This window comes from Pinus tabuliformis, chromosome 2_2 (assembly GCF_031772625.1).
Source record: "Pinus tabuliformis cultivar Carrire ecotype Pingquan chromosome 2_2, CPIR1, whole genome shotgun sequence".
Taxonomy (NCBI): domain Eukaryota; kingdom Viridiplantae; phylum Streptophyta; class Pinopsida; order Pinales; family Pinaceae; genus Pinus; species Pinus tabuliformis.
The window spans coordinates 1,243,742,572-1,243,756,012 of record NC_142300.1 but is presented as its reverse complement, the minus strand read 5'-3'; the positions used below and the strand labels follow the sequence as shown (position 1 = coordinate 1,243,756,012).

Below are 13,441 nucleotides of genomic sequence, written 5' to 3'. Positions count from 1 at the left end.
CTGAGCTACCCTGAGCTTCTTGATGGCACTAACTCCTTTAGAATTCTTTAACTGTCACTGAAACCTCATCTAATATCTCCATCACATATCAGACACTGAAAATATATTGATCATTTGCTCAAAATGAGCACTGCATCCCCAAACTAGGCCTTCCTCCACAATTGGCACTAGGCCGCCTAAAACTTCCCTGTAGAATCTCGGCCTTTAGAAGTCTCCAAATGCTTCTGAAAATCCCTACAATGGATTCAGAAGGCTCATTACAATCAGGAATGACTGTTGGTTTGCTGAGATTGAGTACTGGTAGCTCCTACAATTGCCTCCAACTCCTAGTGACCCTGAGCTCCAAAATCTCCCTGGATAAAAATCTCTATGAAGATGATTTCTTCAACATCTCTAGACTATTCCATTAGCTTCAGAAGGCTCCAATTATCCTAGCTAGCCTCTTATTTCACTCTCTCTGGTCGAAAACGACTCCTAGAGTGCATTCAATCAATATCTCCTAGGGATACTCCACCAAATTTGGTGAACTGCACCTAACTCCAGTTAAACTTAGCATAATTGCCTAAGTTTAGCTACTCTGCCAAGCTAACTGTCGGAGGTGAGTTGTTACAATTAATGTTGGGCGCGCATATGTGGCGATATAATCTCGATGGTTAGGGACAATCCTCACCGAAAGAATTTCAAATAGCGGAATCTCCACCGTCGATCTATCTCGCTCGATCCAACGGATATCGTGTTGTCCGCTCACTAACTAACCCGGATGATCTCCACCATCGATGTGACCCATCCAATCGAACGGTTGTCGTGCAATCTCATGCAGATTCTTGCACGACTGGTATCAAGTCGAGAGCACGCGAGAAACGTGGTTCTCTCATGCTACGTGTCACCCGCTAAGGTTAATCATGTGAAATCATAGAATACCATTTACAGCTTTCTGTCCGCGCGAGATACCATTTCCCACTTTCCGAATACTACCCACGTGCTCAATACGAAACTTAAATAAAGTCGTTTAAGGAAAGGTTTAACACTTACCCCAAAAGGGAATATTCCAGGGAATATTAATCTTTTTAATATTTTCAAAAACCAAATTAATCTTGGTTAAACGTCCAAAAATTACAGTTTACTGGGCTTTTCAAATTGCGATAACTCCTTCATATGGTATTAGTTTTTCGAACCGTTCATGGCACTAGAATCAGGAAGATGACATCTATCTGGTTGTTCAGGTTCGACACTCTTTCGAACACTTTGAAATTTGAGCTATCATTTAGGTCATGGATCAATATCTGATCATGTGGTAATACAAATCCATTCATATACTATAAATGCATCTATAATCTTGAAATTCTATAACCACATCTCACATATTTAGCTATGGATAAGAACAACTTGAGTGAACCTAATGGTTAAGAACATGTGATTCCTCTTATGAGGTCACATGTTCAAATTTGCAGTGGGTTAGAGTATGTATACCTTTATAAGCTTTAGTGGTTAAATTGCTATGTATAAGTGGGTCCCTTGTGCCACAAACAAGAGGGTCTCGTACATCAATTTGGTTGCTTGTAAAGGCAGGTCCTTTGTTCCACAAACAAGAGGGCCTTATACACCATTGTGGGGTCTGGGTTGGCCTTGACCTTAAAATTGGTGTATGAGGCCCTCTGGTATATGAGACCCCCTTATTTGTGGGATAAAGGACTTGCCTCTACACAATGATTTGATTGCTAGAGTTTACAGAGGTATACATGTTGTACCCCTCTGGATTTGAACATGTGACCTCTTACAAGAAAGCACATATTGTTAATCATTAACTCACTCAAAAAATTTCATCCCATAATCTTCACACATCATAATTTTGAAAATTAAAAGAAAAAATATAATCACAAATTACATTTTAATGCCATAAATTAAAAAATATCCATTTTATTATTAAATTTATAATTTTATTATTAAATTTTTAAAATTTTCATAAATGTAACTCTATATATATATAATGGAATTCTTTAATAAATAAATTATTTTATCTTTTAATTTTTTAAAAATAAATTTAAATTTAAAATTGATTTTATTAATTAAATTTTTTCCTGTGAAAATAAAATGTATAAAGAATTACAACATTAAATCTCTATTTATTTATGCTTATAAAAAAAATTAAATCTCTTAATTTATTAGTGCCGACCTAGAGAATCATAATAGTAACATTTGGAATAGAAAACCAACCAACCCACCCATGCCACATTTTAACTCACTCAAATATAAAAATGTATCATTTGATGGAAAAAAGAAAAAATATCACAGATCTATACATAAAGGCTTTTACTTAACTTTTCAGATAGACTGACTCCAAATTTATGGATGGAATCAAGACAGTCAAACCGAAGAAATAGACGTGGAGGATCGACGGACGATAGTTCCGTCTCGGAAAAATCATTGGTACCCTATTTACGTTTTATAGAAATCCAATACTATTTATTCATCCCTATGTGCCGTCTTACAGAATTATACGGCCACATTTGCCGCTACCCAGTTGCCAGACGAGGAATTAATTACGCTGTCAGACATGGTTACCCATTCCTGTCCTGTATATTACTGCAAGCAACCTGGCCTTCCATTTGTGCAATTCAATTCTATTAAATATGTATCATTCAACAAAAGCTTCATCCAAAAATTCCACTGGGCAGTTCCGGCAATTCAAGCATGTCCAACACAGAAGAGAAGAACATATAGCTGCACATTACTACAAAAGAAAACTAGTGCTTACAGTGCAAGGGAAAAGCCAAAGTGGACACTGCCTGAAACTGTTATGAAGATAAGTGTTTTGAGGCCTAGAATTCAGTGTAATGCAGGGGCAGCTGAATTGGGTGGTCCTGGATTTGGGTCACTTGAAGAAATGCCTCAGGAGGGAATAGGTGAAGAAGTTAGGACTAGTAGCAGGAAGAAGAAAAAGAAAAAGAAGTTAATAATAGCTGGAGTAGATCAGGATGAGTTACTGGATCCCCTGATGTTAGGTGATCCAGATAGTCTTTTTGTGGACATCAACGGGGTTCAAGTCCATCATAAATTGGCGGATTCTTCTACTGAGATTTCTATTGTGGGCACAGAGGACATGGGCAATGCGTTTTCTGAAATTACCAAACCGAGTAACCCTCCAATTGGGGTTCCTGCAATTCTGTTGCACGGGTTTGGAGCATCTGCATTCTCATGGAACCAAGTGCTCAAACCGCTGGCTAAGGTAGTTGGGTCGAAAGTGGTGGCTTTTGATAGGCCCGCATTTGGGCTGAGTTCCAGAATCCAGCTCGCAGGCTCTGCTTCTGATAAGAATGGGAAATTGCCCACTATGAACCCTTATTCGCTCGGCTTTTCAGTTGCGGCCACTTTGAGTTTTATAGACCTTTTGCAGTCCCAGAAAGCCATATTAATTGGGTAAGCAACTGATGAAGCTAAACGCCATTTTTATTGCCAAAATTGATTTTTTTCTCTTCAATTTCCTGTTGAGATGTGAAAGAGGTCATAATTGAATTTGCATTTGCAATTGACAAGTAAAGAGTCTAGCAAACTTTCAAGGATTTAGTGTGGTACTTCTAATCAATATAATGGACAACTTGTAGTGTGTACAAGTGAACTGTACATTAGTCAGGAACAAACATTAGCTAAAATTGGCCTACATGAGGAATGGTTGAAAATTCCTACATGACAAATAGATGATGCAGAAATTAGTATAAATAAATAAAGAGATTGTTAAACTCATTCACACTCAGTTTTCTAGATTATTTAATATTGTTACCTTTTGGGGTTATCAAGAATGGTTCCTATTTTTAGGGGTTGTGCAATTAAGCCTTATTCATCTATTTTAGAGTCATGCTCCCATCCATTTGGCATAGTAAGTATTTATTGTGTTGTTTTTGAATGTCTTGGAACATTATAGGATCGATTTACTTCATGTTGTTTATCTAATAGTTAGTGAGATGGGAATTCACAATGTGATATACACAAAATCTTTGCTCTGATCCTTAGTAATATCAAAATTGATTTGAAAAAATGTTAATAAATTGATTTGAAAAAATGTTAATAAGTTGTTTCAATGGTAATACTGATGGTTTGCTAGTTCTGGTAGGTTCTCTACCTTTTGCAGTTTAGTTAGTGGCTAAGTGCAAGTCTCGGGTGACTTTGGTTGAACAGTTAGTCTTATGGTATTTTGAGATATTTATGTAAGTTACGAACCTTTTAAATGATTAATCATTTATAAACAATTGAATCTATAATATTGTTAAACCAAGGCAAGGGCACGTAGTTTCAAGTTCTCAAAACTATGGATTTACGATAGATTTATCTTCAAGCCCCTTTGGACTATCAATAAATTTCCGTTTTGATCTATGAATGTCCATTTTGTTTGCCAAGGTGAATACATTAGGCTAGGTTGAAGGTTGGTATGAAGTTCATTAGCATGCTATCTAGGTCATATAACTTATGTTGTAACCATTTTTAGTAGATGAACATTGTTTTGAAAAAACAATTTCCAGTACATTCCTGTTGGAAGTTTGACAACGAATTATGTAAATTAGGGTAAAAATGTAACTAGTTAGTTTTATACCGAAATAGCAGTTATGTAACGGAGGAGGCTTGTATAAAACTAGTGAATGCCCTAGAAATGTAATTGTGGAGAATCATTGTTGAATTAATAGAGATTCCAATCCCTTGCCCCGTGGATGTTTCCTTGACACCTTGTCAAGGTTTTACCACGTAAATCTTGTGTGTTTGGTTTCAGTTTTCAGTCAGTTATGTTCTTTTCTTGGTTAATGTATAACTGCTTTTTCTTGATCAGTAACTCATTCATCTAGAAACAACAATTGGTATCAGAGCGATTAGTTGAATCGGGGCTTGTGAGAGATCAGAAATCCACTTGCGTTCATCGCATTGCTGCGTGGAGAGCAGAAGCTCTGCGTGTGGACTTCTTTGCTGCGTGAAGGCTGGCAGACCCTGTCTCTATGTGAAGGCAAGCGCTAAACCCCATCTCTGCATGAAGTGCAGAACCGTGAAGTGTAGAACCTGCATGCTGCTGCCCTGTTCATCTGCGTGCATGGAGGAGGCCCTGTATTGTTACGTGCTGCCAGAGCAGCCTATCGCAGTTGTGAAGGCTCTGCATGTGCGTGAAGGAGAGGTTCACCTACGTGGAGAAGCCCATTTGCCTGCGTGAACTGCTTGCGTGAAGGCAAGGAGGGGATGCTGGTGAAAGTTCACTACCCTGTGCCATTGCTGTGTGGAGAAGCCCATTTGCCTGCGTGAACTGCCTGCGTGAAGGCAAGAAGGAGACGCTGGTGAAAGTTTGAAGCAGAGGTTCACTGCCCTGCGTGTAGGCGTGAAGAGGAAGCTACCAAACCTCTGGTGAAAGGGTGCGTTGACTGCAGCATGAGGATGAAGAAGAGTCTGGAACGACGTGAAGAGGAAGCTGCCAAACCTCTGGTGAAGGGCTACTTTTACTGTAGCGTCGTGAACCTGTTGCCTGCGTGGAAGAGCCATCGAACCAGGCAGAGCCTGTGTCAGAGGACACTGCCAGACCTGCGTGAGAGAAGGACCGTGATCTCTGCGTGCTGAAACGCCTGAGAAAGTCTGCCGCAAACGCTGTCCCTGCCGCCATTATTAACATTGGACGCTGTCATGAACCCTGGTATTTTTTGAAAGAAATTTTTCTCTCAGAATTTTTTTTCCAGAAAGTTGTGAGAATAAAGATTTGTGTAAATTGAATAATCTCTGGAAATAAAAGGGTGGATGTGTGTAAATTGAAGAAAAAAGACAAAGGTTGTTTTTTCTTTAATTGAACGAAAGGAAAAAAGTTTTTTTTAAGGGTTTTTTCTATTTAAATTGAAAAGAAAATTTTTTTGGAGAAATAAGGAAAGATAAACACTAGTTGAAAGACCGAATATTGAAACCCTAGGTAAATGGCCAAGATGTCGAATGCAAAATTCGAGGTGGAGAAATTCACCGGAAAGAGCAATTTTTCTCTTTGGAAACTGAAGGTTAGGGATCTGCTTGTGCAACAAGGGTTGCATAAGGCATGGGATGTGGCAACTAAGAAACCTGCAACCATGACTACTTCAGATTGGGAGGACTTGGATGCCCAAGCTCTTAGTACCATCTGGTTATGCCTGAGTCCTGACGGATGAAGTTCTCTTTCATATTGTTGAAGAGACTACAGCTTTAGAATTGTGGGAAAAACTAGAAAATCTCTATATGACAAAGTCATTAACCAATAGAATTTATCTGAAAAAATAGTTGTACAGTCTTCAAATGAAAGAAGGTTCAAAAGTTGCCAAACATTTGAATGTTTTTAATACACTTATATGCCAATTAACAGATATGGAAGTTAAAATTCAAGGAGAAGATAAAGCCATAACCTTGCTGTATTCTCTGCCCGAATCATGGGATCACTTCGTAACTTAAATCAGCATGAGCATTGCTGATTCTTTGAAGTTTGACTCAGTCGTGGGAGCTCTCCTGTCTGAAGAAGTACGAAGGAAATCCAATACTGAAATAGCTGCATCAGAAGCCATGCTAGCTAGAGGATGCTCAAAGGAAAGAGGAGAAAAACCAAGGGGGTCTTCCAGATCTAAATCAAATGGAAAGAAGTGTAAGGCAAAATGTTGGCACTGCAATAAAATTGGACACTTGAAGAAATACTGTTGGAAACGAAAAGAATCCGATAACCCGAAGAAGGAAGCGAATCAGGTCAATTCAGGTATGATAGACGAAGTTTTATTTGCTGAAGAATTATGTATGATAGATGAAACTTCACCTAAATGTAATGTCTCTCAGGGTTTAGAAAGTTGGCTGTTAGACTCTGGTGCTTCTCATCACATGTGCCCACATAGAAATTGGTTTACTTCGTATGAAAATGTAAACGGTAGTTCTGTGTTTATGGGTAATAATGTGTCATGTCAGACTGTTGGGATGGGAAATATCAGGATTAAGATGTATGATAACACAATTAGAACATTAACTAGTGTTAGACATGTACTTGATTTGAAGAAAAATTGATTTCTTTGGGAGTGTTGGATTCAGATGGTTATAAGTTTACAGGTCAGGATGGTGTCTTGAAAGTCTCTAAAGGAGCCCTAGTGGTTATGAAAGCAGAAAAGGTCGGAAATATTTACAGGTTAAAAGGAAGTACTCAGGTCAGTGAAGCAGCGGTTGCGTCAGAAAAGGAAGAAGCAGGTACTCGTCTATGGCATCAACGATTAGGTCATATGAGCGAGAAAGGTCTTCAGATACTGATGAAACGTAAATCTCTTCCCGATCTGAAATCCTTGAAGTTAGATTTCTGTAAACATTGTGTGTATGGAAAACAGTGTAAACAGAGATTTAAAGTTGGAAATCATAATAGTAAAGATATTTTAGACTATATTCATTCTGATCTATGGGGACCATCCCCTGTTGTGTCATATGGAGGTGCTCTATATTTTTTAACGTTTATTGATGATTTCTCCCATAAAGTTTGGGTCTTTATGCTAAAAAAGAAAGCTGATGTATTCAATGTCTTTAAACAATTTAAAGCAATGGTAGAGAAAAGAACATGCAAATCTATTAAATGTTTAAGAACTGACAATGGTGGTGAGTTCACTTTAATTGAATTTGAACAATATTGTAAGGATGAGGGACCAATGTTGCAAGTCTTAAATATTTTCTCCAATTTTTCCAATGCTACAATTCCATCCTTTTTAGGAATTATTAGACACAAAACTGTTGTTTATACTCCTCAGCAAAATGGTGTTGCTGAGCGTATGAACTAGAATCTTATGGAAAGAACCAGAAGCATGATCAACAATGCTAACTTGCAAAAGGAGTTGTGGGCAGAAGCAGTATCTACTGCTTGTTATTTAGTTAACAGATCACCTTCAACAGCAATTAATCGTAAAATTTTTGAAGAAGTTTGGACAGGTCGGTCTTGTGATTATTCACATTTGAGGATATTTGGTTGTGGTGCTTATTCTCTTATTCCTAAAAATCAACGTTCAAAATTAGATCCAAAATTGAAATGTTATGTCTTTGTTGGGTATGACTATGCAGTGAAAGGATATGGGTTGTGGGATCCTACATTGCGGAAGATAGTCATTAGTAGAGATGTAACATTTGATGAATCTTCTTTTTTAAAATCAAATGTTGAAAGAATTGAACAGGAACAGGTATCGCCAAATCAACGAGTTCAGTTGGAGGCTAGACCTTTCGGTGACAGTAAAAAGGAAGGAGAGACTTCTGGAGAAAAAGGTGTTGAAGACACAAAGGAAGCCGTTGAAGCTTCTGAACCAATTCAAGTTTCTGAACCAGTTCAGCAACCAGTCGCTCTAAGAAGGTCTACAAGGGAAAGAAAAACTCCCAAAAGGTATGAAGATTCTGCTTCATCTTTTGCTTTGATTACTAAAGATGGGGAACCTTCTTGTTATCAGGAAGCAGTAGATGATACAGATAGCGAAAAATGGAAAACGACCATGGAAGAAGAAATAGATTCCTTAGCCAAGAACAATACCTGGGATCTTGTAGAGCTTCCTGAAGGGAGAAGTGTTGTTGGATGCAAGTGCGTCTTCAAATTGAAACGGAAAGTTGATGGAAGTATCGAAAGGTATAAGGCGAGACTGATAGCAAAAGGGTATTTTCAGGTTGAAGGTATAGACTTTCATGAGATTTTTTCTCCAGTTGCAAAACTTGTTTCTATTCGTACTGTGTTGGCACTAACTAAGTTACTTAATCTTGAGTTAGAATAGTTAGATGTTAAAACAACTTTTCTACATGGTGATTTGAATGAAGAGATATATATGGAACAACCAGAAGGTTTTGTACAAGGTCGCAGTAGAAGATTAGTTTGCAAGCTCAGAAATCATTGTATGGTCTAAGGCAGTCTCCCAGACAATGGTACAAGAAGTTTGATTCCTTCATGGTGAGCCAGAACTTTATAAGAAGTGAGTGTGATCATTGTGTAGACTTCAAAAGTTTCAATGGCATATTCATTATCTTAGCTTTGTATGTTGACGATATGCTTATTGCAAGCAAAAGCATGGAAGAGATCAACAGGTTAAAGGCTCAGCTCTCTAGGACGTTTGATATGAAGGATCTTGGAGCAGCAAAACATATCTTGGGCATGGAGATACACAGAGACAGGAAAAATGGTAAGCTTTGGTTATCACAGCAGAAGTATGTGGAGAAAGTACTTGAAAAGTTCTCTATGAACAATGTGAAACCTGTTAATGTTCCACTAGCTTCCCATTTTAAGCTTTCTTCGGTTTTGAGTCCTAGAACTAATGAAGAAAAGCAGTGTATTTCTCATGTACCATATGCAAATGCTGTAGACAACTTAATGTATGCGATGGTATCTACAAGACCTGACATTTCACATGCAGTTGGAGTTGTCAGCGGGTTCATGGCAAATCCAGGTAAAGAACATTGGTAAGCAGGAAATGGGTGCTTCGATATCTAAGAGGCACAAGTGACCATTGCATCGTCTTTAGTGGTAGTGAAGGATCAGTCTGCGGATATGTAGATGCTGACTATGCAGGTGATTTGGACAAAAGAAGATCTACTGCAGATTATGTCTTTACTCTTGCAGGTGGAGCAATTAGTTGGATGTCAAAGCTTCAAGAAACAGTTGTGTTGTCCACTACCAAAGCAGAATATATAGCTGCTTCAGATGCCAGTAAAGAAGCAATCTAGTTAAAGGGTTTGCTCGATGAGATTGGAAGGATGCAGGAGAAAGTGAATGTACTTTGTGATAGTCAAAGTGCTATTCACTTGGCTACAAATCCTGCTTATCACAGCAGAACCAAGCACATTGATGTAAGGTATCATTTTCTGAGACATGTGATCGATGGCGGAAAAGTAGCTCTTCAAAAGGTCCATACGCGAGAGAATTGTGTAGACATATTCACAAAGCCAATTATAGTAGAGAAGCTATGATGGTGTTTAGCTTCTCTTGGCTTGCAGAAAAGATGATGAATGGGCATGGGCAAGGGATTAGGAAAATTGTTGTCAAGGTGGAGTTTGTTGGAAGTTTGACAACGAATTATGTAAATTTGGGTAAAAATGTAACTAGTTAGTTTTATACCGAAATAGCAGTTATGTAATAGAGGAGGCTTGTATAAAACTAGTGAATGCCCTAGAAACATAACCGTGGAGAATCATTGTTGAATTAATAGAGATTCCAATCCTTTGCCCCGTGGATGTTTCCTTGACACCCTATCAAGGTTTTACCACGTAAATCTTGTGTGTTTATTTGTGTGTTTGGTTTCAGTTTTCAGTCAGTTATGTTCTTTTCTTGGTTAATGTATAACTGCTCTTTCTTGATCAGTAACTCATTCATCTAGAAACAACAATTCCAGGACATGTCAAATTCTTTCTGTTAAAAATTTTTGACATATTTTTTTGCCTAAAGAAGCTACAAACATGGCTTTAAAACAATACATCTCTTCACAATTCCTCAAATTCTCTTGACTGTTTTATTTTCTTTCCTCTGAATCCAGAGAAAAAAATAAAAGAAGCAGCATATTTTTATGTTTATGCTACCCATTTTCTTTGAAAGGAAGCTCACATTGCAGAACGGTAAATAAGATTTGTCTTATAAATAGTCCATTTTGGTTGGAAAACCTGTGAAGGTCCTTTCACTTGAGTGACATAAAAGAAATTCGACTGAATGATTCACTCAGCCAAAGAGATGTAAAATTTGTGAAAATTTATCCCTTTGAATGAATTTTGCACTGTGATCTGAGGTGAGGTGCACTTGTTTTCTAATGCTGTTTATTGTAAAGAAATAGGAAACTGTGATAGTGCCCTAACATTTGTTTGCATGTAAATTATCTCACCAGGCATTCTGCAGGCTGTCTAGTAGCAGCAAATGCATACTTCGAAGCTCCTGAACGGGTTGCAGCACTGATCCTGGTAGCACCTGCAATTGTAGCTCCTTTGGCCATTGGGAAGAATTTGAATTCAAATGAAAATGCAAGGCAAAGGAATGAAAATGAGAATTCGAGTTCAAAAGATGAAGGAAATCCATTTAGGAAAATCAGATCGGTGCTTTTCAGGTTCTGGATGGGTGTTTTTAGACTAATTACAAACATGATGCAAGAAATGAAAGCAATGGTAAATAGTTTTTACAGGAAAATCGTGTCTGCAATCTTCCGTTCTCACTTGGCAGTAATGTTGGTGAGTCTACATATAAGTTGAGTTTATTCTATTTCTTACGCAAAGAGAATCAGCAGGAGAATACTGATCACCGTTTATAATGTTGTGTATGGGTTTTCATTCTTTCTTGCAGGTTAGATTTATTATAGATAAATATGGCAGGGAAGCAGTTAGGTATGCATGGTATGATAGTCAGAAGGTAACTGACCATGTCATACAAGGATACACAAAGGTGATTTCTTGTTCTTTGATGTAAATGTAGGTCCAGATTTTAGTTTTAGCTGCATTTATTCATTCTATGTGAAGGTAAGATTTTGAAAGTATATGCCATGGAGAGATGGAATTTAGTAAAAAAGAGAAGGATTGTTTCTTTTACTTCATTCTTGGTCTCAGATGTAAAGGTGGGTTCATTCTAACGGAGTAAAATGTTGGAAGAATGAATGATTCAGTACTTCAGCAGCCCATATTAACTTGATATTATCTTTGGAGAGACGCTGCCTGAAAGTTCTTGAAACAATTCAAATATAACAGTTCTGTTGTTTTACAGCCACTGAAATGCAAGGGTTGGGAGAGGGCTCTCCTTGACTTCACATTAGCCATGATTACTGACTCTGCATCTGAAGGAAAACCTCCACTTAAAAAACGGCTTAAAGACATCTCATGCCCTGGTAATGCATTCTGAAGTTTCTTTCTTCTGATTTGTTTCATGGAAAGAATAGATGATAAACTTTGTTGATTGTTTGCTTATCACCGTTTAGACACAAATGCTGATTCATTTATCCTTGACAATTACGCTGCAATCTCAAAAAGTGTTGGTTGTGACCGGTGACACGGATCGGTTGGTTCCTGCATGGAAGCCTGAGCGCCTAGCAAAGGCTATACCTGGATCCAAATTAGAAGTTATCAAAAATTGCGGTCACTTACCCCAGGAAGAGAAGCCAGAGGAATTCCTGGCTATAGTTCAGAAATTCTTGCAATGGGTTGTCAGCACTTCTAACCAACCGGTTCTTCAAGCAGCCATATAGAATCCTATGTCACATCATTGAATCACTGTATCTAAGTGACAGGTTGGTATTGTGCAATAAGCCTTCTTGAGTAAGTTCCTGAAGAAGGTATTTTTAAAATGGATCCGAGGGAATAGTAACTGCAAAAAGGAATTAGACAGTGGTTGTCATGTAGCAAATATACACAAGAAAGAGTGACAGTGGCAAAATATGCCTGTCAGATAAATTGAGAATTGCATGTTATGTTCTTTGATAAGTTGAATTGTGAGTAGCCATGCAATTCAAATAAAAAGAGAGGAAAATGCTGAATTAATAATTTTCTCCTTCAATTCTGCGGCAGCTTTCATTGTTCTTGTCTCTTTTTAATAATTTCAAGCTATAACTCCTTTGATTTCGTTCTCTTCCCTAACCTGCTGCGCATAATGATGTTTCTTGAAGTTTAGCATTTTAAAAGGCAATTGTATATTTAACTTCTTCCATTTCCAGTTCAAGAAGGCAGACAGTTTGAAGTATTTATCTTGCACTTATGTCAAGTAACCCTCCTCTATTCCTAAGTTTGGAAATAATCTATAATTTACATCCTTTTGAGTATTTTAGTCTCCCACCTTCTGTCTTATTAATCATAACACTAGGTGGTGAAATTCTCATGACAATGACCACATTTCCTTTTGGAAAAAGGGAAATCAGTTAACTAAATTATTAAACAGTAAATTAGTTAACACGGAAGAAACAGCAAATTAATTTAGAAGGAAGAAACAGATCTCTCTATAATTCAACAGGATATGGAAATACATGACATATTAGCTAAAAAGATGATCAACAGATCCCTTAAAAGCGGATCTAGAATAGATACCTATCTAACAAACTGAGAATAACATTGCCACCTATCCGATAGGCTTAAACAGCTGCTGCCAATGCTTTGACAATCTGTAGCTTCTAATTTATCCAATTAGTAACACCATCACTTAATGGAGAAATGAATTCTATGATAGTATATTTCAACATATCACAAATTTTGGTTTTCCCAAAGGCTTGGTGATTCCATTGGCAGTGTTCCATTGTGTATCGCAATGCGTCAAATCAGTTTCTTTTGATTGAATTTTTTCTCTTCCAAATGATGTTGAGTTTCAATGTATTGATCTTCCATGACAGATTAGATTGATTTTCAATATTATTGATCTTTGATTGTGACAAATAAGAGATGTGAGTATTCTTTGCCTTTCTCCCCTGTCTTAGTGAGATCATTATTAAGAAATAGAACAAATAAAACAAGAATTGGGTGG

The 13,441-nt window shown here is 37.5% G+C and overlaps 1 protein-coding gene across 1 annotated transcript; it reads left to right on the top strand.

Annotated features, from left to right (window-relative positions):
* Positions 1 to 2,390: 2,390 nt before the first annotated feature.
* LOC149198001 (uncharacterized) lies at positions 2,391 to 12,553 on the top strand. The gene is made up of 5 exons (XM_089406050.1): positions 2,391 to 3,417; positions 10,839 to 11,175; positions 11,288 to 11,386; positions 11,702 to 11,822; positions 11,965 to 12,553. The coding sequence occupies exons 1-5, from the start codon at positions 2,555 to 2,557 to the stop codon at positions 12,177 to 12,179; spliced, it is 1,635 nt and encodes a 544-aa protein (XP_089262176.1). The 5' UTR covers positions 2,391 to 2,554; the 3' UTR covers positions 12,180 to 12,553.
* Positions 12,554 to 13,441: the final 888 nt, after the last annotated feature.